Source organism: Solenopsis invicta, chromosome 7 (assembly GCF_016802725.1).
Source record: "Solenopsis invicta isolate M01_SB chromosome 7, UNIL_Sinv_3.0, whole genome shotgun sequence".
NCBI lineage: Eukaryota > Metazoa > Arthropoda > Insecta > Hymenoptera > Formicidae > Solenopsis > Solenopsis invicta.
In genome coordinates, this window is record NC_052670.1 from 2219194 (window position 1) to 2247045 (window position 27852).

The following is a 27852-nucleotide window of genomic DNA, read 5'->3' on the forward strand; positions in this document are numbered from 1 at the left end:
ACGACCGTCAGTGTAAATCAAAATGGCGAGCGCGATGATGGTCCGCGGCGCAGAGCAACGCGTCTCGGTCGCGCTCGCATCTCTCTAAAGGGGACGCGCGCGCGATAATGTGATCCACGTGAGTCGGCGACGACTGCGGAGGCTACGATCGGCGCGTCTGGAGGCTCGTCGCGCTTTTCTTTTCCGCGCGCCTCCCGCTACCCCTCGCTTCTTTTCACCGGAGCGGACTCTCCGAGCGTCTCGTCGCAGAGCGCGTCCGGACGTCGAGCATCCCTTCTGTCTCTCCGGGGGCGATTGACGACAGGGTGACAGCGACGCGCGAGATCTCCCGCAGCTAATCGTAAGTGTCGCAGCGCGCGTCGGAGGAGCCGGGCGTAATATCGCGCGCGCGCGCGACGCGACGTTTCGCATCACGCTGCCGTGCGCAGCGTGCAGAGCGTGCACGAGCGTGCCGGAGCCAGCAGCGGTCCGTGCTCGCGCTGTCAACGTGACACGCCGACGTAAATATTGGCCCGTCGACTCGTGCGCCCGCGCGCGCGACGAAACTAGTGAGGTTTCCGCGCTACTTCGCCTGTGGAGTAAAATTCTTACGTAAAAGCGCAACTATGTCGTAGACTATGAAATTACGATAGTTTTCCCCCGTCGTTAGTCGCGTGTGGACTTTTTCTCCCGCGGAGCGAGTCATTTCGGAAAAGCGAAAACAGAAAGCCGACGTTTTTCTCGCCTTACCACTCGGAGAGTTTCGCTTGTTCCATAAGCGATTCTCGTAACGAGGTAATAAGCTTCTGTATTTTAAAGAGAGGAAAAATGTCTGATCTACGACGAGTCTGAACTTTTTTTTCTTTGATAAGACATCGCGATGGAAAAAAAAAAACGATGCGCTTTCGGTCTCCGTTCGTTGGTCCGTTACGTGCCGGACGCGTCAATCTATCACTCGGACTTCTCGTTTCTCAATTTGCAACTTTAACGAGAAACGGAAATAATCGGGACGGTTAAATGTCCTATAAATATTGAAATTGCGCTTTGCGCTCTCGGCTCTCGGCGCCCCATTGTACCGAGGGATTTCTCTGAAAATCACGTCGTCGCGTATTGATTTGCCGACGTGCACGACGTCCGTTAAAAAACGTGACACGCGTCGAACGCAGCTATCGAGAACTTCTGGGAACTTGTATATGGGGAATGAAAGCTCGCGAACAGCCGTCGATTCTCCGGGGATGAATACCGCGAAACAACTCGTTGCTCACCCTCCTCATCCCGGAAGTGCGGCCGAGACGCATTGCCTTCCCACATCTCCGATATCCGTAAAAAAGAAGAGAGCTCTCGTCTCATCGTCCTTGCGCGAGAAATTCATGATTCGCATCAGTGGGGGAGAGTGATCAATGGATGTCGATGTGTAGGCAACGATTTTCCTTCGTGCGAATTAATTGCGTCATTTCCAGTCGCTAATCAGCAGCGTCGAGGGTGGCATGCTTCGAGAATAATTATCCGGAAAATTTGATTGTTTTTCGATAGAATTCTTTCACTAGTAAATTATCTTTCACGTTCAAAATAATGTTTTGCTGATGTAGATAGATTTCTAGGTATCACAACAAAAGTTTATCGTATCTGCTAAGATATTGTGGTTGTTACACTGAGAAAAGAGTTTGTTAATAGGTACCAAATGTTGAGTGAAATAATGCTAATTAAATATTTTGTTGATATAACCAAAGATAATCAAATTTATTAAATTTAATTAAACTTACTAAATGTTTAAAAAAGTAAAATTATTGCTTACATTAACCAAATATTTAATTGGTATTATTTAACTCAGTATTTGGTAGGTTTTAATAAATTTTTTTGTCAATGTACATAGAATTTATAGCAGCAACGCTTTAACAATCTTTCTAGAAAATTTAGATGCAATTGCCAGTTAGATGCAGTTATACAGTCAAATTTTATAACAAGTATGATTGATCTTAACATGAATAGGCGCCACAGAAAAATTTTCTTTCTAAATTTCGCAAACATAAATTCAGACATAAATTCTGCCTCTGTTATTTAGGATGCCGAAGTTAATGTGTGATATCACAATATTTGCTAATCATTTATCTATCTTAGCTAATTTTTTGGAGTCAGAAAGTTGTGACTGAACTTGCAAGATCATTTTTTTTTAGTTCAAAAGTACTTACCCATTTTGAATTTTTTATGTGTATCTCTTTTTATTTTAAATTTTGTTCAAATTCTACAATATTCTCTTTATGCGAGTGGAATGTAATATACATATTTAACCATTGGGATTATTATTAACTTTCCGTGGTCTAACCGAAGATTTGAATACTTCAGCAAGTTTTCAATTTTGAATTATTCTGCCTCAAACACGTATAAAGAAGGTGAAAAAAACGTTTCGTCAAACAATTGTAAAATTGTTTTTTTGAATGTTGAAAGAATATACCAGAATTTTTGTAGATTTTTTAGAACCCAAAATTCTTTTTAAAAACACTGTTAGGTATCAGTGACCCGATTGGTCTACATCGAGAAAAAAAATTTGTTGAAAAACTAAAATATTTAATTCAATACGTGTAACTAAATATTGAGTTTAATTAAGCCTTAATTGAAAAATTTGAATGCTTGACACGAATGAATTATATCTATATTTTATATAATTAAATAACTGGAATCAACTCAATGTTGATCGTTAGTTGATCATATCGGATTAAATATTTTAGTTTCCTAAACAATTTTTTTCTCAATGCAGGAAAGCAGTGAAAGAAACGTTGGATTACATAGGGTTAAACTCAACGTCTAGTGTAAAGGAAAATTGAAATTTACTCTGCTTCAAAATTCTTATTATTTAATTAAGAGAGACAAAGTGATTAAATTACTTTTGAGCGGTAATGTATGCTAGCATCGCTTACTTAATTGAAAGGCGAAAAGACTCCCTCGCGATCTTGGTAGAATTTTCATTTTTGAACAGTTATTAGACAGTCTAATTACTTTTGGCTGATGGTAACTGAGAAGTAAAACTACTTAAGATCTCAATCAAAATGTGACGCTTTGCCTGCAATTACTGTGCAAAATTTAAACCCATTTACTCAAGAAAAACAATAAATTAATAAGCAAGCCTGAAAATTTGTTTGTTAATACTAGACAATAACTCAGCAACTGCGCATATTTTTATTGGGAAAACTACTTTACAGAGAAACTTTTTTTTTTAATGAAAAAATACATTTTCTTGAAATCACATATTTTGATGCAAAAGCATTTGTTTATTCTGTTTAAATAAAAATATTTTTAAGTAAATATAAATATATTACCTTAAATATATAATTTTGTATTTTTACATTTTTTAGATCATGATTTTACAAATAAGATAACAATATTATGAAACTAAATTATTTTCTTAATTAAATTGTTTTCTTTTTAAAAAGATTTACTTATCTTGAATATAAAATCAATCTAACAATAAATATTTTCTAGATATGAAAGAAAAAAATACTTGATTAAAAATTATTCTTCGCATTTATTTACATATATGTATATTTTTTTTCAGAAATTTTTAACTTGACTATAAGTAAATAAGTTATTAAAATCTATTGAATCAATAATTCTTTTTTGTCAAACACAATTTTTTTTAAGTTTTTTTTTATCTCAATATTACCACTGAAAATTCTACTCAAGCCACTCAAATTCTTATTTCATATGATTGAAACTGTATACGTTTCTATTAGGGAAGGTTTTAGAATTAATTAGAAGTTGCCAATCTATTGTCTACAGACTGGATCTGTTCCTTCTTTAAATTTTATCCATCCTGCCAAAAAATTTTGTCATTGAATATAACTGATAAAAATATATGTATAGTTTTCTTCCAGTTACTATCTAGTATTACTGCATTCTCATGGTTGTAATAATACTGGACAAGATCATAGTTGTAAGAAATTTACAAAGTTTTGTTCAGTGGCTGAAAGTTTTCCTAATGAAAATGTACTTAAAAATATGTTTTTCATTCAGTTATTGTTTAGTGTTAATAGACAAAAAATCTTGACTATTAGTTGATGCTTCTTTACTTTTTTTTGTGTAAATACACTTAAACGGTCTAGTTAAAATTATTATTGTGAAATAAGAGAAAGTTTGATATTGATGTAGCATTCGTGAGAAGAACTTTGTCAAGTAAGTAAAGAGATTGACAAGTTAAAAAAAAAGGTGCTATTTGCTTTTTAAATTTGGTCCATGATCAATGCAGCTGTAGCACACCGCAAAACATGCATGGCGATCATGTAATAGACGAAAAAAATAGTTTTTGGTTCTAATGCTTCTGTGTATCAATCTCCATTCTTATTCAACAAAATATTTATGAATATTATATCGATAAACTTTTTTTTATTTTACAGTTAAATCATTGTTATAAAAATTATTATAAATATGGAGCTGCATACGCATTAACAATAAGATTGGTGTATCTGGAATTATTTCTATTTAAATCGCCGGAACTTTTGCACATATCTAATAGAAGATGTTTTGGTTTCATATACATAAAAAAAAAAAAATATATATATATATATATATATATAATTTATTCGGCGTCTTAATCATCATTTCAAAATTTCTAACGTGGTTTTTTTTAGCAAAAAAGTTGCAGCCTCTCAATTTAAAAACGTAGGAGTTACACGTAGAGTTTTCTCGTGAAATTTTTCGCGATTGGCTTTGTCATGGTCGAGATTGAACATTTTACGTGACGCTGCAGCATTGTAAGACGCACGACTGCAATTCAACGTGTCCGTGAAATGTTCGTTTCTTGCGAAAGGAAGGACGTGTTGTGATTTACGGATGAGTGTTTGTGCCTGGTTTATTGTACATATAATAAAATTATCAACCTTGAGCTGCTCGTTAAAATTGAAAGCTCACTTTTTCGGACGTTTTCTTTAATTCTATGAAATTTCATACAGCGGATAAATTCGAATATTTTATTGTGAAATTTGTATTTGGAAATAAAAGTAGATAAATTATTTCACTTTATTATTTCACGATCGATGATTTATCCTTATGCAATGGTTGCGTAGATATTTATCGTTTTAAATTTTATATTTATAATATAAATTAATAATAATTATTATAATCTAATTAGAAATATACGTCTTTTTTTTCTACATCAGCAAAATATTCTTTTTTTATTTAAAAAGGGATAAAGTTGGACTGTTTTTTATGTTTATTATAATACTTCATTTCTATTTGTTTGATAGAGTTGCTTTTTATTTTGAATTTATAAAAACGTTAACAATAATGTAAAATTTATTAACAGAGATTATGAGTTTCGAAATGTTTATAACTATAACATCTGTAAAGATTTCCAAGAAGGTCGCAGTTTTAGAAATTGGAATATTGGATTATTTTAATTTACTTCTAACCTATTTTCATTTCGTGCATCTGGATAATTGACACAGATCGCTCGAGAATGCATAAAACATTTTCCAATGACTGTTTTGACGCCAATCTGAGGAAATTTATGAAATTTGGCGATAAATATTTCTAAACAGCTAGTATAATAAATAATGCATAAAATATACAATAAATTTAATATAAAAGGAAAATTCGCATATCTCGTCAGAATATGAGATAACATTATTCGCAACATGTTATTTTTACTTTTCATAGTTATATCAATGAAAAATATTGAAAGTATCTCAGTTTCTTGTTTACTTTTGACGATTTTTACTCCCTGAAGTGCCGTCTGAAACCATTTCGCAATCAGCTGGTCCTGTGGCGCAACGGATAACGCGTCTGACTACGGATCAGAAGATTCCAGGTTCGAATCCTGGCAGGATCGGAGCGAATCTTTTTTTTCCTTCGTCCGTTCTCATACTTTTGTGACTCACTGGCACCTTGACGAGCCGAAGTACATTGTCGACGAGAATTGCGCAACGTAACCGGTTATGCGCGATGTCCAATCGAGCGTTACGTTGATATATCATGTCGAGGAAAACAGAAGATAGATATTGTGTGTACGTGTGTGTCGATATCGTGTATTCTATGTAATTGAGACCCCCCCCTCCTCTCTTTTTTTAATAATGTAATTAGAGTCGCGACGTAATCATTCGCATGATATTCCATCGAAATAATTAGCGTTTCTACTTGATACGGATACTATCGTAACCGGAAATTTCGGTCTTCCAGCCGAAACGACGTTGAATGCGATATATTGTAATTTTTTCCATTTTGTCAATAAATTGGTAGAAAATGACATTCATTGTCAAGTTTACAACGATCGACATAATTTTAAAAAAAACGACAATTTTTTTTTGAACGTTATAATAAACGATAAAAAATTTGTGACTGCGAACTTTGCGAGGACAATCGCTCATAAAACACATGAATGATTTTACAAACACTACATATATGCTCCTTTGAATACTAATACACTATTTGCGATTGCAGATCGCTGTAAAAGTTTAATTATAATCGAAAGATTGATCTGTGAATATTCTGAGAAAAGACTGCAATCGCGCGACTGTCAATTTCTCGACGATTCTACTTTTAGATACGGTAGATGGTGCATAGGAACGCGAGTTCTAAACTAAGCCCAACCAGGAACTGAGTTTTTCGCGAGTGATTCTCCGGAGAATGTCCAGAAATAGTCCGCGTTCCGGGCACGCCGACCCGACGCGCGTGTCCACTTCCTTTTTTTTTCACGCTTCAAGGCACATCTTGTGTGCCGTCCGCATCTCGCGTGGGTGTATTTCGAGATAAATTCTTTTATTCGCGTTTTCGTGACGTCGGAAGATTTTCGCCTTTGGTACCTCGAAGAGTTCGCTTTGCGGAATTCATGACACGTGTAATGTACACACATTGTCACTTTCACGAACAGAATAGAATCCGGAGTTTTCGAACAATTGTTGTGACATTGCATCGATCACACTGAGCAATAAAGAATCAACTTTTTTGTCTCAAGATTTAACAAGTTAATTCCTGTGTACTTTTGGTTGCTAAATATGAATCTGAGCGTGAAATGTAATGTTTCTATCACATCAGGACTTAAATTCTAAAAATTAAAAATGGCCAAAATTTATATATTTTCTTCAATATAAATAATTTAATTTTACAAATCTCTGAAATTTTGTCAGTCGTTAAATCCGCCACTAAAAATTTTTAGAGTTTAAATTTAAATTCGTGTTCAATGATCCTAGAAATATAAGCGTATTCTGTGCAAATTTGTATGTATTTTAAAATTATTGCTATTTTTAAATTAAATGTACTCCTGTACGAGTTTATTAATTAAGTTCAGATTAACAATAAATAAGGTCCAATTATTAACAATAAATAATGTACCAATGAGATTGGTAAGTACAACCTTAAAATTACTCTCGTTTCGTTTATTTGTTATTCTATAGCGATAATTTAGATAATTTTGCGGAAGTTTGTGGAATATTCCAGTCCAATTATTAATCATCGAAAAATTCAAAAATGTCAAAATTGCGATTTTTAGCAATCTTGAAGCAGATTTCTCAAAATCCTGGTTTAATAGAGACACTCCTGCTCAGATTCATGTTCAACAGTATGTACACAAGAAATGACTTGTGAAACACCGAGGGAAATTTCATATTATACATGTTATCTATTTGAAGTTCAGAAACTTTGGCGTTAGAATTGAGAAATTTTAAACAAAAATTTTGTTAGCCAGAGATTATTTTATTAAATCGGTATCCAGAGACTGGAGTATTTATTTCTCATATTGTCGGACGCTCGTTCGTAGATTCGCTATGTTTATATAGCGTAATTATTCCCTCAGCTGTTCCTCCAACGTCGTCTGCGGTCTCCCTCGGGCTTCCGTTGAAGGTCGCGAATTTCCGCACAGGAAACGCCCATTTCCTCTCGTCGTCGTGCGAACGACTGAAACAAATCTGAGATTCGCGGCTTACTTTGATATCTGCTCTTGTACGCGTAAGGATGAACCACGCATTGTTTGGAACGTACTTGTTACTCAGGAAACTCCTTGTTGCATCCAGGAAATGTAGTTAAGTGAAAGGAGTCGCCGCTTCCCTATTCCTGTTGAGTTACCTCGAGCTTATGCGGGCGTGAAACTGCGATACGGCGAAAACTCTTCTGCGGGATGATAAAACGAATTTCGCAACATTTCTCCACAACGATTTGATATATCAAGAGACGCTTGAAATCTATCGTTTCAAGACCAATCAACAGTGTGCTCTTCGCTTCCTGTTTCTGATTTCTCGCCTATTATCTTTCAACTATTTTATCAATAATCGCGTTTCTTGTCCCTTTTAAAGTTCGTTAACTTTTGTCTCGCCAATTTCGATAAAACAATGTGCGAAGAGATAAAAGCGCGATTGGCAAATAGCCAGAAACAGGAAGCAAAGAGCACATTGTACACTGGGAAAAAAAAAAAAACAGAAAAAAGTTTGATGATACAGCTGCCAAATGTTGAGTGAAATAATGCCAATTAAATATGTATTTGGTTAATACTATCAAAAATCATTTTACTATTTAATAAGACAAATATGTAGATCATTAGCTTTAACGTTCATTCGCTCGTTTATTTCGGCCTCTTGTTAACACATACGTGTTTTCCTTTAAATACAAGTTAAATCGTGCATTTTATAATTTTACTTTTCTAAATATTTATAACCAAATTTGATAATACGTAATAAATATTTAGAGAGGTAAAATTATCTTTGGCTATATCAACCAAACGTTTAATTAATTGGCATTTTACTCAACGTTGGGTAGCTATTACCAAACTCTGTTTTCTGTGTAAATCAACCTTCAAGGAGTGAGCAGCAACTCGGATGGAATTACGAGTATGACGTAGACACAATTCGAATCAATGAAACGGAACTTACGGTGTTATAACGGTGTATTACGAATAAAAATTTCGTAACGTATTGAAATTTTATCTGACTTTCATCGCGCGCGCGGACTTGATTTACCGGATCCCGTCGATTCTCTTGCAAACAGTTTTCATGCAAGATCCGGCAGGAGATGTTATCGTTTCCTCGCGAACGCGGTTTCCTTTCCGCGTCGTATTATCGGACGCAAGAAAGGAAACTCCTTTCCTCCTTTCGGCTCCCTTTTCGTTTATCTCGGCTTTTCTTCGCGCGCGATGGAGAGTGGCGCGTGTTGGCAGCCCGTCGAGGAAACAAGCCAGCCATTCTCTTTCTCATAATAGTACCTTTGCTTGCTCGCCTACCGTTTCGAAATAACAACGCGCGAGCGCGCGTGTGAAGGCTTTACTTAAGCGGCATAAATTCGTCATTGTGTGTACGCCGTACATCAGATCGCGGGAGGATGCATTAGTGGCTTTCGTCGCCGAGACGAAAGCGAAGTGCGTGCACGTATACGTACACGTGCATCTGTGTAGTGTAGGTCGTCCTCTTGATTAAAGATACCTTTACGGGCTTCGTGCCGTGTGACCTAGAGAGGCGTAACTGGTAATCCTATTAAACGAGTAATTCGCCGAGCATTACGACCAAGTCGATATAAGGTTGATTCATATTTACTCGCACGCGGACTGACGTGCGAAATTCTGCATCACTCTCGCCAGTTCGTCTTCCGTGAGTTTTTTTATTTTATTAAAAATCTTACCTGTAAGGTAGATGTCCCTCCGTAATCGGATAGGTAACGATGCAGAACTAAGAGTTCTTGATTTCTTGTAAGGATTCGCGATGTAAAATGATTTAGTTATATAATTAACTGAAATATAAAACGTGAAACTTTATTATTAATACATAAAAATACGAAGCATTTTTAAATTATTACGAAAATAATAAAAACTTGTAGAGAGCATTTGGACGAACCAATATCCGAACAATCTGACGTTTGTCTTTAAACGTTTTAAATGCTTGTTCTAATACTTTAAATACTTGTTTTTAATTTTCTTCTTTGTTTTAATGCTTATAAGATAAATGAAGAATTAATAATTTGCACATATAATACTTTCATATCAACAGTTTTTTGTTTACTATTTATTCATTTTTAATAAAATTATTTGAGGCTATTGCGCTCGATTATATCATAAAAATTACTTTAAAACTTTCATGGAATCCGTTAATTTATTGTGTTATATAATATTAAGGTAAATGTTCCAGTGATCAAAAAGATAATATCTTGATAAATGCATAGTGTTTCTTAAAAATTTTTAGAAGAAAAATGATCGAAGTATAAACTCTAATCTAATTGTGTAACAATTTATTTTTTTAATGTAACAATTTATTTTTGTAATATTTAAAATAAACAGTAAATATTATAAAAAAACATTCAAGTTTAATAATAAATTTTCAGATAAGCGTACAGGGATATATTTAGTCCTCGAAACACATTTACTTTAACGGCGTAAAATAGAAAATAATAAACAGATTCTCGTTTCCGCGGAAAATATGTAAATCGCGAAAATATGCAAACGATTGCACACGTGGTCGTGTAATGAATTGATTTGTTGATAAAAATGGATTTTGCTAATATAAAGCGGCAAAATAGCTCGGAATTTTTGCTGTATTAGCGTTTGTAATCATGCTTGACGAGATGAGTTAATTGGCATGGCGATGACGTTACGTTGCGGGCGAAAAACCGCAATTTTTCTCCGAAACGCACGTGTCCGTGTCGCAAAGCCGCGCTAATTGCGACAGCGGGATGTCGTAATGGCACTTAAACGAATCTTCGCACCTGCACATGTGACCGTATGTGTGTGACCCCGCTCTGTGTGATTCGCGCTCTGCAGAAACGTACGGTCCACATTCTCTACTCTTTATGCATTCAGATTTATATTTTTATTAAATAAATCCCACTTTCGTGACAAAAAATAATTTAATATAAATACCGCGCGCACTCAGGTCCTCCGAAATATTTTATTTTATCTCGTGGAAAAATAAATTTAAGTAATGTAAAACAAATGGATTGTGAATCAAAACAAAATAAATAAATGAATACATAACAGTGCAGTATTATATAGTATACATAAATATTTGAGTTGTAATTGTTTAAAGGATTAATAATTTGTACATATTTTCTTATTAATAATTTCTTATTTACTATTTATTCATTTTAAATATAAAACTTTGGGTTATTGCGCTCGATTGTGCCATAGAAATCGTTTTGAAATTTTCATGGATTCTATTAGTTTATTATGTACGTAACATTAAAATAAATGTTTCCTCCAGTTGACAGAACATCTTTCTATTATCCATTTACATTACATATCCAGAAAGTCATTATTAATTTTAAGTGTTTTTTTTTACAATATTAAAATTTAATTGTAATTTTGACATACTTAAAGTTAAAAATTGTAAAAGAAATAAATTTTTGTTATACAATTAAGTTAGAGTTTATAATTTGATAATATTCTTACAATTTTTGAAGGAACGTTACGTATTTATTAAGATAATGTTTGTTGCATTTATTTTATTAACAAGACTCTAAAGACAAGCACTTTAGATGTGTTATTGTGTTGTATGATACTGTTTTATTCAGCTACTTTATAAGTTTTTATTATTTTCGGAATAATTTAAAAACTTTCCATGCTTCTGTATGTTAATAATAAAATTTTACATTTCGCACCTCGGTTAATTAATTATATAATTTAATTATATAATTACCATTTTACTTCGCGAATCTCTTTACAAAAGTTCAACGGTCTTGGCTCTGCGCATCGTTACATGTCCGGTTACCGGCACGTTTACCTTGCGCGATAGCAATTATTATCTGTTGGTGCAAATTAACATGCAAACTTTTATAGTCAGTAGTAGCCTACTTTGGAAAGTTTTTATTTTCGATTATAGCGCAGCGACTGAATCGAAACGGAGTAGACAACAACTTCGCAGGCGGCGGTTCGGGCGTGTTGCAGGCGTCGCGTGGCGTCGCGCTAATTCGATTTTACCGATAACGTCCTTTTCTTGCATTAGAATTTGATAATTAGATTATATCGCGCTCGCGCTCTCGCGACGGATTTACAATAAACCGAAAGCGAATCTTTACTTTCGCCACGGTTTTGCAACAACGCATGCGTGACTGGTGTATAGTTGCACACGAGCTTTCGCTCTCGCAAATATAAGTATATGCGTTACAACTTATTATCCCCGTTAAGGAGGAGGAAGGATAGAAATTCGCGAGTGTATAGTACGCAGTATGGACGGATTACGTGTCCACCTGTTTTTCTTTTCTTCCACGCTTTTTGCCGCATCTAACGGAATGTTCCCTTCGGAATCGTGCGCCTACCGTGTCGACGAGTTAACAAACCGATGCGTCAGCTTAATATCACTTAAGCCATAACTGGTAATAGCGATCTTTAATTGTACATACAGGCTGTATCGCCATTGCCGATACGCCGTATATTGGACGCCCCATAAAACCTTCTTACGCGGACCTCGTGTAGAATTAATTTATAGCGTCGATGCGCTTGGTGCATTATTTTTCTTTGATCAATTAGAAGCTGCTTTCTTCGACAAAGATGCCATTTATATAGATATGCCTACACATTTACTTTTTATAATATCGTAACGTATTTATCTCGCATTTATTTTTAAAGAAACGCTTTCACACTTTTAATCGTTGCAATTTGTTTAATTATCTTTTTATTATATCCTCGATGCATTAACGATCGGTGTTGCATTCAAACAATTGCACGTTGCACGTAGGCAGCGCTTATTACTGTACGGTGCAATATTCAAACAACGTAACGTTGCGTATAGGGAAAACGCTTCCATGATAAAAGCTTGATACTCGCTGGCAAATTGACATCGCGATTGCTTTTCGTGTTCCCCAAGCGCACGAGATAACTGCGTATCATTTTTATCGTATGTGTTAGGTATCCATCTGTTCGCGTTACGCAGATAATCCGAAATGCCTCTTGTTTTGCCAGAGAATAATATCGTTCAAATTAATCTTCCACGAACCAGGTGGAAAAAAATCAACATGCCGAATCGTGTGGGACGTCTCGTACCCCGTGCTATACGTACATATGTTGTACTTAACTAAAAACATACGAATTTATTATCATAAAATGATTCTTGTTCCGTAAAATAAAAATAAAACAAGATAAGTAATAAAAACACGGAAAGAACAATTTTACATTACAGCATCTAAAAATTTGACTAGATAACAGAAAATAATTCTATGTTGGACAATTAAAATAATTACGAGCACTGTTTTGACATTCTAGCAACCAAGTTAAACATCCCGATACAATTTTTTAAGTGATTCGATATAATTATTTTCAGCAAAATTGTTTTTTACGTTAAGAGAATAAATTCTTTAATTTTATAAAACGAGGAAAAATAAAAAGTTATGGTAGTTTAAATCTTGTTGGGGTTTGTCATACTGCTAGTTCACCGAAAGTTATTAATAGACACATTTAACGAGATACGAGATAAAAACTACGGCCCGGTATTGCTTCGATTTCGACTACATATCTATCTTTGCTTTTAATCAGGACAATTAGCAATCAAGATTATTTTTGATATAATTATTTAAATTACGAGACCATTTACCATAAATGTAATTATGTTAATGTATTAACACAGGGTCTGATATCAAAGCGAGCAATCAATGTGATAGCATGTCAAAGGGAATAGCATATTATACTTTTCCAGCTTATTCCATACTTAAATCAATTAATCTCCCTCTCTCTGGTGTAATTAACTATATAATAATCTCTAAAACAGAGCGAGCGTGATGTTCTCAATTAATAGACCGAAGCAATCGATTAGATTAGATTAGATAGATAGCAGACCGCACGATAAATTATGATTACAAATCGTAATTTATTGTATCGCGCTCGTATTGTAGATGCATTTCGGCCGTTGTGATTGACAAATTAATGTTTGGATTTACGAGAAAGACGTTTTTATGTTTCCGAGTTCCACTTTTGTTTCGGGCTCGATAACGAGTGTAATTGCCATTCGGATGAACTCATCTGAACTTTCGATTGTCGATAGAGATTTCATCTTTACTTTCTTCCTTTCACGAGTGAGTTTAATCTGTATTTGTATGAGTATTGTATAAGTGTGTTTGCAATGTTAACAGTGTAGTAAACAAATGCTACGTTGTCGTTTCATTTCATTATTTTTGATATATGAATTTTTTCACGGATTTTTATTTCCACATACAAAATTTACAGTTGATATAATTAATTATAAATTTCAAAAATGTAACGGATTAAACATATTTGAAAAAGATACCTGAATCTCGATGTGTGTTTTTGAGAGAAGTGGAGAGAAGATCTTTTAAAATAAATTTTTTAAAGCTGTCTTTGCACTTTTGACATCGACTTATGGAAACAATATGATTTTATATCGATTATTTTTCTCACACAGAAATTTTTTTATTTTTGTATTAAAGTTCAACCTAACGATAATTAATCAAAAGTTATGATTCAAGGATGATTCAATTTAATTCGATTCGATTCGGATGAAATTTTGTCGATTCGGATTCGGAAAGAAACGAATCGCTGTTAAATTTTCGACTGGCGAAGCGACGGAAGAACACACAGTCAATAGGCTAAAAATTATTTTCGCTTGTTTGGTGAAGTGAAATATTTTATAAGGAGTGACACCGATTGCTCGCGGAACGATGTCGCTCTCCGAGGCATGCTAACGTGCGTATGAAAGACAATAGGCTCCAAGAATATGTTTCGTGGCAGGTGAAACTGTTACGAAGAATAGGTCAGATTGTCTGAAAATTTGCCCCGTAGAAACCTCTTGCGTCGGGGAAAGGTTTCCATCGTAATACTTTGCGATCGTCACGCTGATAATTCTCCGGACGAGTAATAAGAAAGTTTCGTGACATGTAACAGTATAGTGGAATCGGGAGTCGATTTTCGCAGAATTTTGGCGGACAAAATTGAAGCATTAATAGAAGTAAATGCGCGTTTAAATGGAATCATATATTAGAATGCGATATTGTTAATTTTTAGTTGAATTTTATTTCACATTATTTATATTTTCGTAAAATAAAATTAGAACTTGACCCTGTTAATTTATATCTAAATTTTTACTTCAATAATATAATTGCATCATTTAAAATTAACAGTATCGCGTTCTAATTTTATAAAATAAAATAAAAACGCAATGCTGTTAATGTTTACCTGAATAAAAATTTATTTATTTTACTAAAATAATGTATTATTTATTTATATAAAGTAAAATTAGAACGCGAAACTGCTAATTTTATTTAATTTTTTACTCGAACGATATATTATTCAATTTCATTGTTTGTTTTCGTAAAATTAAATTAGAACGCGACACTATTAACTTTTACCAAATTTTTTTACTTGAACGATATATTATTTAATTACATTATTTATTTACATAAAATAACGTTCTGCATTCTAATTTTATCCGATAATTCTTCGAACGAAAGTCGTTATTTGATAGCTTTACGGAAAGAATTATGGTTGCATGTTATCTTATATTTATGCTTCAATATCCACGTGTGAACGTGATCGCGAAAGTTGTATACTGAGGAATAGCATATCTACATTTAATAAGCCTGATCAGTCTCGTACAAACAGTGTCATTAAAGCGACGTTGGAAAGCGTGTATATCGCAGGATTCAATTTGGAAAAGAGGATATTCGTACGTATAATATTGCGCATTAAACGAGCTTGTTCCAGTGTTATTTTTTGCAAATTTCACGAATAATGGACGTTTTTTATCTCTTTTATTTTAATAGATTTTTATCTCTGTCCAGATTCAAAAATAACATTTAGTACACATTTATCAATAATTCCAATCGTGTGAGTTTTTGACAGTTTTGATTAATTGTATTCGTCAGATCTCTCTCGAAAAGGTCATCGTAAAATGAAGTATTCTGGTAATTCATTTCTTATAACGTCAGTAAAATGCATGAAATCCCAATTTGACTTTCTCTCTTTCTCGTCTCCTTTAAATAATTCGTCGTCGAAAAGTTTGGAAACGAAATCGTCCTGTGAATGTGCCAGCACGTACCATTGTCCTTACCTTTTTGCTTTGCAAATTTTACACCTTTAAATAGACTTTAGTTTGTGAATTCGCCTATTTAACAGCTGAGGTTCTCACGTGTGATACACATTTACGTAAGACTAATTGGGCAGAAAAGCGATCTCGTTGCGTATCCCACAATCGCGCGTTTTATGAAATGTAGTGAAACTTCAGCGGGGAAAATTAGATTGCTATCGGAGAATGTGTGTGTGTGTGTGTGTATGAGAAAGTTCATATTGTGAATACAATACCGAAGACGATCTGGTCGTGCAGCAGCTGCTGCTGCTGCTGTGATGCTGCCTAAATTCACCTAGAAAGACTGACGTTCCTTTAACGCGCGATTACATTCTTTCTGCTCGGCTGCGTTCCATCGCGCCGGCTATTTTCGGCTTGACTGAATTTTAATTTAAATCTTTTTGCAAGATCGCGTTCCCAAAGAAACACCGATCTAAATAAATTGAGCTTAAAGAATGTTCTTAAGAAAATCAATGTTATATTCGCAGAGATTTATGTTTTCGATTGAATATTTTCGCGGTATTTATAGAGAAATAAATTTGAAAATTAAAGAGCTGATCAATTATTCGTCGGATATGTCGACGATTTTATGATCCTTTATGATTTTGTAGTGTCATATAATATTGCGTTTCTGTATTTTTTTTATATTTCTTCGACGTTTTACAAATTATATATTTCAAGCGAATGCCACGTGTCGTAACATCGTATACGAATGTTCTTTATCGCCGCACGGACAGAAAAAACTTGCGATAAAACTTCTGCAGCGCGCAGTTACGGTGAACGTGGCAAACGACGTCCGATAAATGTGAAAACCGAAAGATTGTTCGGACGTGACGCTCCGGGATTTTCAATGGTGAACTCCGTGGACGCAACACATAGAATGCAGTTCACGGAGAAATCGGCGATCTGACAAAAAAAGTTAGTACGAGCTGGCCCAGGCCGTCAGTGCTCTGTCAGCAGAGTTAGAAACCGATCGGAAAATATCAAAGTGATATTAACCGATCGGTTTATCGCGGGAATTTAGTTAGTGCCATTATTAGCCGCGGAAATTGACCCTTTTGTCAGATCGATGCTATTCGCTCCGTCAACAATGGCAGAAAAACGGAGACGGCGATCTCGAATATAATCGATTCACGGTCGTTAGTTTCGCGGGATGCGCTAATGCGCTCGATAATTCGCGTTCATTCGGCCACCCGGCAGCACGAGGCACGGTGTGGTAAATCGCGATTTATTTTAGTGTCCTCGTTAACTCTCCACTTCGCCTCTTCACGAGCGTCGATCCTCATCGACGACTCAAATACACCACTCTCCACTTTAATGCATTTCGAGCGGAACGCGACGCGGCAAATCTTCCTGAATCGACGACTGCAAGAAGCGTGTCATAATAATATCTTTATCCATCGTATTAAAGGATGTATGAATATCGGAATATTCTAGTATTACGTTTGAGTATCTGTGTAAAATTGAGTACGGTTTATTTATTTAAAAGTTATTTAATTTTTTGTTTACTCTTGATTATTATGTAAAATCGCGATTTGCAGTACTTATTTGCAAATTTAATGAGAAAGAGCATTATCGATTAAATGAAAATTTTTACACATACTCTAATAAAGTTCTAATAAATATTTATTCAAAAATTTATTTAGTTTTATTTATCCGTTTAAAAGTTTTTTATTTAAAATTGCAACAAAATAGAATAATTTTCACTGCAAAAACCAATTATAAATCAAATTTTTCATTGTTTTCTTCTTTATGGCTAGTTTCAGGATCAAAATTCGGGATTAAATTTTTTTTATTGATTAGGAAAAAAATAAACCTAGAGAAGCATTCAGTGGGCTAGTTTCATAACCTCCGGTTAACTTAATCAGCTGATTTTTCTATCGGAATTGACCAATCGCATTTGTCGACCAGAAATAACCAATTACTTAACCGGTCAGTCAAGTTGACTGGAGGTTGTGAAACTGGCCCTTAGTATTATATAGCCAAACATCCTTAATGAGAGTTTTGCAGAAAGGCGTAAAAATTTGGTGTAAAAGAATCTTTGAGATTTTTAATTGAATATAACAGTGTGTTTAAAAAATTCATAATATAGCTTGACAGCGTGGTATAAATTCAAGGCTGTCTTGTTTTTTCAATTTAGTTTCCATCTGTTTAAAAAAAAAAATTTACTTTAAAACTAGTTTTAGCGGAGAATGGAGTGCGTATCTTTACTTTTTTTTTTTTTTCTTTAAAAAACGTTAGATGCTACAATTCGAGTATTCTCATATTAAATCCAGGCCGGATTAGCCTTCGGGTTGGAAAAACTGAATCAAGTACAAAGGAAACTGAGTTTCCACTCGGCACTGCCACGTTGGTTTTTATCGCGGTTTTTCCGGAGATCGTGCTGTACGATTGAGAAACGAATACCCATTTCTATTTCATGCTCCAACGATTGTATCCTGTCGCGCACTTCTCTCCCACTTTTTTATACCAGACGTTCTGTATCCGATCTGTAAATTGGTGGCAACGAACCCGAACGTCAAAACTTTCGCGCGTCAAGTCTCACATTTAAGCAATTGGATTGATTATTAATTACTAGGATGTAAATTACATTTTTCAGTCACTTTATGAAGATGTCAGAGTCACAATATACGCGAATTGCGGTAAAAAGGCGCGAAGGACGCAATTTAGAACGTTGATTGCCATGGCTACGTGACTCGATGCTGTAATTCGATGGTATGATATCACAGCTAATAAATCGCATTGCAGTGACGTGTGAAATAAATGAGATAAAGATCAGCGGATGCACATAGAAAGCTGCGAGATAACGATAAAATTCGCGACCTTGGATGGAATGACACGAGACAAGAGAGGGATTAGAGATTTTACGAGAATCGCGCGCTGTTAACTTGCGTATTAAACCCCGTTGTCGCCGGTTCGGGGAACTTTATACACACGACGGTCATTGAACTCCGGCCGCATGTTACTGCACGAACCGCGAAACGGCCAATTTTTTTTCGCGGGCTTTCACGGGAAATATGTAAAGCAGCACGCGATAGAAGCGAATTCATTAAATCAATTATGTCTCCTTGGTCTGAAAATCAAGTGGAACGAAACGTAGAGTACGGCAGAGAAGTGCATACCTTCCTCTAATTTGATGTTCCGGCTTGTACTTAAGGATGTATAGGGCATTTTCTCAAAACATTGAGAAAATTGTGAAAAAATTACGAATTGTTTTATATTGTATTTGAAAGTAAAAATTTGGCGACTATGTTCTATCTCGATAAAGATATATTTCAATAAGAAGTAGACGTGTGCTCTAATGAAAATATAATTAATAATGAAATAATGAAGTAAGAACTAATGAAAGGATCTGAATTTTTATTTAAGTATTTACTGTAAATATTCCAGATGATTTATGTAAAGTTTCGTTGCAATGCAGATATCAATTTTATAAAACATAATTTTACTAAACAAAATTTATTTATTTATTTATTTACAAAATAAGTAAACAGACAATTATAATAAAATTTTGTATAAATCGTTTTGAATATTTACACATCAAAATTGAGTTTTTTTTAAATATTGTAAACAATAAACTATAAAAATATGTTATTAAATGAAATATAATCTTATTCACACGATCTCCATATTTATATAATTTATTTGAAGTATTAATATTAAACACATTTTTAAATGTTATTTACTCCGGAGGGATTGTATGTCCGATATATCCTTAAAAATTATTCGTATCTCAAAATGTATTTTTTTTGTTTTTTTTTACAAAAATTCTTTGCTGCCCTTTGATTTCTCCTTTAAAATTTCGCAGACACGTTTGAAATAATTTAATTTAATTTATTATAACGAGTTCTCCAGTGCAGCTCATCTTTCTGTATATAAATGTTCAACCTCTTTAATCCTTCCGGATATAATTCGAATTACGATGTCAAAGAAAGTCATGAGCAATATAAATCTTCCGACGCTGTTATTTGCAAGAAAAATAATTTAACATTTTTAATATAAAATCGATCTGTGCAATTACAGTACAGCGCACTGCGATGTATTTCTTCTGAGCCGTTAAAACGAGCCGTCTCATACGCGAGTAGAATTCCTTCGAGCCACTAATTAAAAATTCATGTCTTCAATGTCAGAGATGTTCGCACGCAATCGATCAGCGGCAATACAACATACAGTTAACAGCAGGATTATTAGCGCGTTTATAATTGGGCATGTTGCGCATCCTTCCGGTCTGAAAACGAAGTGGGGCGAGGCTCACCACCGCGGAAGTGGAATTACGCAACGCGCGAAATGCAGCGCGGTTTTTTCTTCCTACTCGCGCTTCGCGCGCAATTTCATACCTTGCAGCGCAACCGGGATCGCGTTCGCGAAGCGCACCACGTTCTAATTGTTTCGTACGGAACGGTATATTAATATCGGCTAGCGTTAGCATCGACCCAGTGGAGCACTTATTCGTTAGCCTTTTGATCTCGAAACGAAATGGAACGCGGCATAACGCCGCTGCAACGAAGAGTCGAATCGGATCTGCAGTTAATCCGCATGAAATTAATAAACCGGCGTTTACCGGCAAAGGGGACGTATCTTATTTTACGGAATCCAGCGGTTTGTAAACATCGTCGTTGCAGCTCGGCGCGTCGTCGCGTCGTACGCGATTATCGCCATCCGTAGGCTAAACCGCAATTTCGTGGAAACAAGCGTGAGAAGTGTCGTTCGTGCTGAAAAACGATTGCAACAAGGAAATTGAAGTCGCGGAATTGCGCGCATCGCGTTAGATCGATGTCAAACAAAAAAAAGTAACAAGTACTTTTAAAACGATGTATACACGTATGTACGCGAAAAGGACAATTTTGCTGAAATACTCGTCTAAAAAATAGTTATAGAATAGTATAGAAAGATAAGTCATCGAACGAGCGATTAAAAGAATATAACGACTATATTATAATTTTATAACACAGGATTGAAATGTAATAAAAACGGAGCGTTTGGACTTGACTTACAATTAGTCATCTTCAGCCTAGTGGCAATAAATTTACATGTATTATATAAATTTGAGCAAAATATAAATATATGAAAATATTGAATATCGATGTCGTTGGACGCGTGTCAGTGTTCTTATACACAATCGTAACATTAGTGTGAAATATTTTCAAGTTTATATTATGTAAATTATTACCATTAGGCTGAAGATGACTAATTGTAAGCGAGGTTGAAACGTCTTTTTATTACATTTCAATACCGTGTTACGAAATCATTAAGTATTCAGTATATTGCATTGGGTAATCCCCGAAAATATCTATAGCTGCGTCCCTGCATGTTACGCGTTACGTGCGAGGCCGCGCGTGTTTCCGGTCTGTGAATGAAGTCGCACCGATGCGAAGGGTGCGGAGAGTTGTCAACGAGGTAGACCTTTTGTCGCCCGGGAGGAAAGAGGAGCGGCCCAGCCGTAGTGCACCTTTTGTTCCAGTGTCTTTACCTATTAAATCCGGATTACCGATGGGAAAATTGCGACGTCCTCTGCGTGCTTCGAGACCTCGGTTCACCATCCGTCTCGCATCCGCGCAAAGGTGCGACCGGTTACAACCGGGAGAGCATGACTAACTGTACACGGACGAGCGTATCTCTCTCCGTGCTCTCCTTAATTCTGTAATTACTTTGTCCGGAAGCAGTGCTGTCTGGTCGCACAATCATCTGAAGGACAGGATAATGTTTAGCCTTTGCGTGAAGATTTTTATCATCAGTATCCGTAGGCGAGAATCAGCTGCAACTTTATTTGTTTATGTAATATTTTCGTTTGCTGTGTGCGATATATGCATGAAGAATTAATTAATTAATTAATTTAGAAAAAGAAACAATACAATTTTTATAGAGAAAGAAAAGTTGCTAACTTGACTAAAATTTTTAACTTGATTAAATTTCTTTAATTCAAGTATTTATGTATTTAAGTTAAATATACAAATGTTTAAATTAATTAAAAGGATAGTATTGGCAAATGAAAGTCAAGCGCTGTAGTTGCTGCGCATCTATTTAAAAAAAAAGGAATACAATTTTTTTAATTATATTTTTTTATAAAATGTTCGGACGTTTCGACTCAATTTTGAGTCATTGTCAACGGAGATGACAATAGAATAATTTATTTCTCACAGTAGTTCCATGATGAGGATCTGAATTAAAATGAATTAAAGTTTAAATATTTTATATATTGCAGTTAAATACATAAATACTTGAAACTGAAGAAATGTAATCAAGTTGAAAAATTTAGTCAATTTAACCACTTTTTTTCTTAATGTACATGTAAATATATATATTTATTTATATTTATATTAACTTTGATACTTTAAATTTTCAAGATTCGCAAATTTCTTTTTAATTTGAAACTTTAAAATTACAAGTACAGATTTTTGTAACAACAAGAATTAAAAATTTTATCGTATTATTATATCATTAGAATCTGCAGAATCTGCAAGTTATCTTCGGTCAACTTTAGATAAACTTCCGACAAACGTTTTGATGGGAAATTATATTGATTTGATTTACAAGACGCGCGTGGTTTCACATGATTTCGCTCGTTTTTTTCCGGCGATAAAATTGAAAAATGGTGTCGTTCGATCTTTAAGTAACACCACGATATTCCTATTCGTGTCACGTCGCAAGTTGTAACTGGTTACGGTCAGCAGAGCATGACCGTCGCACTATATCCTGCTGTTTAACGATCGCATCTTTCCACCACATTTTGTGCGCACGAAGCTTCGGTACACGAATGCACGCACTACGGATGTTTCATCGTATTATTAATTTAATTACTGCTTATCGTTAATATTCTAAATTAATTAAGTATACGCTATGTTAATACACGCAATACTTTCCTCTGCGAAAAGGAATTGAAAAAAGAAACAGTTGAAAGAAACAATCGAATATTTTATACCTAATTTTCTAAATTATGATTGATACAATACGATTTTTTTGCATCTATAATTATATTCATAATTTAATGTAAAATTATAAATAGAATCCTATTTTGAAATCTGTAGCAAATTATAGTAAAATAGGCTTAAAGGAATTAATTTTTTTTTTTATATTATCTATACAAATTTCTTAAAATCTTAAAATTTTATAACATTAGCTTGCAATATCAATTAATTTTATTAACTCTCAAAAGATTCGCTATACCATACGATCTGCATCTTGGGCATGAAACATCACGTGATATTTTTTATCACGTTTTACTTCCATTTTGTATGTGTATAAATCGTTTAACGCTACATTTGAAGCGACTTATCATTTTCCCGCAATCGCAAACGCCGTCCGGATTTATCAAACGGATTTCCAGACGTGCCCGAAGACTCGCTTTTGACGTTACAGACGCTGCTGGCAACATAAGCGCTTAAAACTGCGTACAAGCACCTGCGTTCAACGCACCGGTCAGCACCGGCGGTACCGGTCCATCATAATTTCAATCTTGCATCTTGCGTTATATGGCACGAAAATTACTGTGTTGGCGCACGCTCGAAAATAATACACAGCGAAATCGTGCCCAAGCAAATATTTCGAACCGGCTTGGAATTATGAAACTTCTTACTTTGCCTGAAATTTTCGATGAACGAAAGATACCTGTTCGTGTTCAAAATGTATAAAAATGATGTTAAAGAAGAATCTCGATTTGCATCTCGGATCTCGAAACGATTCGCGTGCACGAGGAAATAGCCGTGTATCAAGAGTACTTTTATGATTACCTTTACTCAGTTATCTCGACATTCGCCGTATACCTGGAAGCTGCAGCCGCCGGTATTGGTTTTAAAATTCCTCAATGACTCACGGATTTCACGATTAAGCAACACGATTGGTCGCAGATTACTCACCGGTTTTAAACATTACCCTTCTCCCAGTAAGCGACGAGGCGATCAACGTCGCCGTCGGTCGTTTGTTCAGGCTTAGAAAATCACCAGAAATAGAAGTGTAAAGATATTTAATATACTTGAATTTGCGTGATTTCTCACGCTCGTTGGTACATATAGGCGCGCTAGTGCATACAGGTGTCTTCGTATTTGCAGATAGATCCAGATGACGCGATGACGCTGCATTGGTGGATGCACTGGTTCTGGGTTACCGCGCAATTTCTTGGTGAGTCATCTTTAATTTGTTTTTTTTTTCCTAAATAACATTCGCAGTAATTTTCTCTTATCTTATCGACGCTGGTAATCGGCTTAGCTGTCTTTAATTATCTTCTATTTTATTAACTATTTTACCTTTAATAGTCTTTGAATGAACTCTGTTAAAATCAACAAAAAAGTTCAAGTAATTTAGGCCACTTTAGACAGCTGAATACGACTGTAATATGATGAAATTGTAAGAAACAGTTGATCTTTTTCATTAGGTAGTTTGTATTTATCTTTGAAATAATTTAGAAATGTAGTCCCAATTAACATTTGTTACGAGAGATTGGTTGTGATGAAGTTTTGTTACAGTTTATATTCATATGTATTTAAATTAATTAGTCGTAGATAGCAATGTAAATGTAATTGCTAAGAGATTTAATAGATTTAATAGATATTAAAAATCAAAAAGAGATACAGAAAGATGATACTCAATTAAATTCTCATTAAGGAGGAATTAACTTGCACAAAGCTTTTATATTTAATTTTTCTGTGCTCTGTGTTCTTTAGATTTCCATTTGAAACTCACGCGAGAGAAAGGAGCATCACACGACTTAATGTTCGTGTAATTCATCTTCATTTAATATTAATTATACTTTATCTTTCTTTTTGAGTGATTCTCGGGAGTCCTTTGCCGTCTACCACATCGGACCCCATCAACCAGTCCCAACCGTCCCCAAGGGCAACGTCCTCGTCGATCGAGATCGGAGATTATCATACGTCGAAGTCAATCAGGCCGACTTTTCGCATCGCCAAGGCTATCGGTCTTTATCCACAGACGAATACAGCCGTGGTGCCCGATAGACAGCAATCCGTCACCACTGTTGCCTCGTTGCTGCTGGAACGTGCAGGTACCGTCTCTGAAAGCGTCCACGAGACAGTTGAGCTGAATTTCCGCGGTAATATCTCCAACGTCGAGCCGCTGAGCACGACGACGCCGCAGCGCGCCGCGGAGAACGTCGAGAGAATTAGGAACTCGACCGCGAAGAAAGAAAGCAAGATCACGTGGATCCTGACGACGAACAAGTCGTCGGGTAAACCGAAGTACGATCAGGAAGAGAGAAACCAATCCAGCGTCGCCAGCAGGAACGTCAGCTTCGAAGTCGAGGATCTCACCGTGCTACCTCTTCAAGAAGAAATGTCGAAGGTCGATCTGACGCTGAATAGGTCTTCCTTCGTTACGTCCTTGTCCGCGGTCGGGGCTGCTAGCAATGCCGCGATCAGGACGTTTAATCGATCTGAAGACGAGGTCGAGATCGACGAGGAGGTGGCTCAGACGCAGCACTTCGCTACAGCGGCGTCTATCCTCGAAGGTAAACCTGAGAGAGAGAAATCTGTTAGAGCGAATAAATATAAGAATGCTCTCACAGACAAGTTAATAGCCGTGACGTTATCTCGCGCGAGATAAAAGAGTAGCATTGTATTTTAATCAAATTGGTTTTCACAATGCTGACATTGACCTTCTTTTCTTCTGTATACGCTTGTTAATTTTGCTCTAGTCTCCAATCAAACTCAACATTTCGCAGTAAACAATAGGAGTAATTCTTAAAGAAGAATTTAAGAATTACTTGACGGAGATTTAGCGATTAGTGGAAGAGACTTGAAAATCTTTAAGCTCTTCTTAATGATCGTATGAAACAAATGTGCAGTTGGCGTGAGCGAGTCCACTCGTCTGAGTAGAGCGAGGAACACTTTCATCACGCAGCACTTCCAGCGAGATCAAGTGCAAGGTGACAATCAGCCCCCCGACTATAACGACACCGGTAATAACAGCGAAAATATTGAGCAAGGCTCGGCGACATCCGTCGCGGGTATAGCCGCTATTACAGGCAGTTGTTTGGCGACTGTGGCTCTGCTCAGTACAATGGGTAGTCTTGGATTCATTATATACAGGTAATGCGTTGTGAACGTCGTAACGTATATTTAATTACATTAACTACAACGCGCGTCTGCGTTCGCTAATGGGTTCATTCATTAACTCCTTTTTTTCAGGCGCAAGTACTTGAATCCTCCGCAGACGTTGAACAGTGATAAATGCAGCAATCCCGATAGTTCCGGTTACATCGATGATTCCACTATTCGCGTTAGTATTATTACATGTATAAATATTTAATGATGTATCCAGTGGGATTTGTTAAATTAATATTTTAAAACAATTTAATATATTTAGAAAAATTTTTGAAGTGTTGAAACTTTTTTTGTTAGTTCTAAGAGCTCTCGTTGTTCACTTGCAGGATAACTCAGAGGAAATGTACAGTTTGGATAACGACTCGTTCCTAAATTCGCTGGAGGCGATGACAATACAGAATTACTGGACGGACAGTGTAAAGCATACGAAGCTATGACAAAAAAAGATAACCCATCCTGGAAAGAGAATCGAGACGTTCAACATTTCCGATGGTGAAGCACACGAGCAAGTTTCTCTGCTTGAGCAATAGTACTTACACGTCCGAGACAGAGCTGTATTCTAAGCAGGAAGCTTCGTTGCCCGATGTTGTTTCCAGAGGCGATGAGAACGTTCGCAGCGTTTGTACGAGAGTTGTTAATCAGTTCTGACGGGCTGCATCGAACGTTAGTTACCTTGGGACGTTATTACTTTGTACGACGTAAAAAAATTATAGATCAAAATTACGCGAGACGACGCGTATCTGTAAACGTCATTTCGCGACGTGTTGATTTACGTCACTTCCATCGTACCTATATTTTTCTACGACGCATGCGACGGACAAAGTCGCGCTTGAGCGGGAAGTGCGGAATTATTCTCGAATATTTCCATTAACAACATAGTGCAATAATGAAATGAAAATCGATGTACTTTATTATTAAATTAATATAATAACATTATTCTAGAAAAGTAAGAGTACAAATAAGGCTATATTAGTCCATAGCTAGAGCATTTGCTAAAGCAACTAAAAGAAGAATTAATTTAAAGAGGATATTGAAGTAATATCTCTATAAGAGTATTTATATAGTACAATGCTTCCAATAATACGAATTGGAAACTCTTACGTACAATGTTGTACTTACTAATGGTTTTAACCTTGGATTTGAGTGCCGATGTCTTCTATAGTTTCATTTTGAAATTACATTACAATTATGGTAATTAGCTCGGTCATATTGACAGTTGCTTAACCATCAGATAGCTTAAATATTTTCGAAGATTGGATTTACGGAAGATCGGACCAAATCATACGTAGATCTAGCTTTACGCCTTTATGACATATCCAGCAGAAATATTGATTCGTGTTTTCCATTTACGAAAAATCTAGCTTGTACCTATGTACATGTACATACTATTGTAACGTTTTACGTATAGATGTGCAAATCTGCCGTCGCGTCAAGTGAGGCGCGATTAATTTTAAGTAGCGTCAACATTTACCCCCAGATATATTTCTATACATCCCAAATGGGGGAGAGGGGGGGAAAGACAGAGAATCCATTGTGATAGATCGTAGCGTTTAATATGTGTAAAATTATCTTTGGCTCGTTTATGGTAACGGTTGTGAATAAACACATTCATGTATTATACACATTCCTGCCGTCCCTGTCCCTTGTCCGTGATCTTTAATTCTCAACGTTATCCAATTGTTTTGATTTAAATTACCAATTGGACAGACACCTGAATTTTTACCTTGATTTTAGATTTACAATATTTCACAATAGAGCGTGTGTAATATAATCTCTGTTCCAAAAGTTTATTTAAATAAAAGCACTAAATCTAATAAATTAAAAATTGGATTTACAATTATAAATGT

The 27852-nt window shown here is 35.5% G+C and overlaps 1 protein-coding gene and 1 non-coding gene across 7 annotated transcripts; both read left to right on the forward strand.

Moving 5' to 3' along the window:
• On the forward strand, positions 1–27830 carry LOC105199951. 6 transcript variants are annotated; one of them, XM_026130332.2, is made up of 6 exons: positions 1–340; positions 23996–24065; positions 24712–25410; positions 25747–25990; positions 26090–26180; positions 26332–27830. In XM_026130332.2, the coding sequence occupies exons 2-6, from the start codon at positions 24014–24016 to the stop codon at positions 26440–26442; spliced, it is 1197 nt and encodes a 398-aa protein (XP_025986117.1). In that variant the 5' UTR covers positions 1–340; positions 23996–24013; the 3' UTR covers positions 26443–27830. The 6 variants fall into 6 exon arrangements, with proteins under 6 accessions (XP_025986117.1, XP_025986118.1, XP_039308104.1 ...); XM_026130333.2 differs by lacking the exon at positions 1–340 and adding an exon at positions 521–774; XM_039452170.1 differs by lacking the exon at positions 1–340 and adding an exon at positions 8937–9539.
• Trnar-acg lies at positions 5728–5800 on the forward strand. Its single transcript has one exon. It is a non-coding gene; the product is annotated as a tRNA-Arg (tRNA).
• Positions 27831–27852: the final 22 nt, after the last annotated feature.

Bases quoted from the DNA above. Each gene is read 5' to 3' on its own strand.
- LOC105199951 (XM_039452167.1), top strand. From the start codon at position 15,375: ATGTTATCTTATATTTATGCTTCAATATCCACGTGTGAACGTGATCGC. The intron at 24,066-24,711 runs GTGAGTCATCTT...TTTCTTTTTGAG, and splicing joins GGTTACCGCGCAATTTCTTG to TGATTCTCGGGAGTCCTTTG. The intron at 25,991-26,089 runs GTAATGCGTTGT...CCTTTTTTTCAG, and splicing joins CTTGGATTCATTATATACAG to GCGCAAGTACTTGAATCCTC.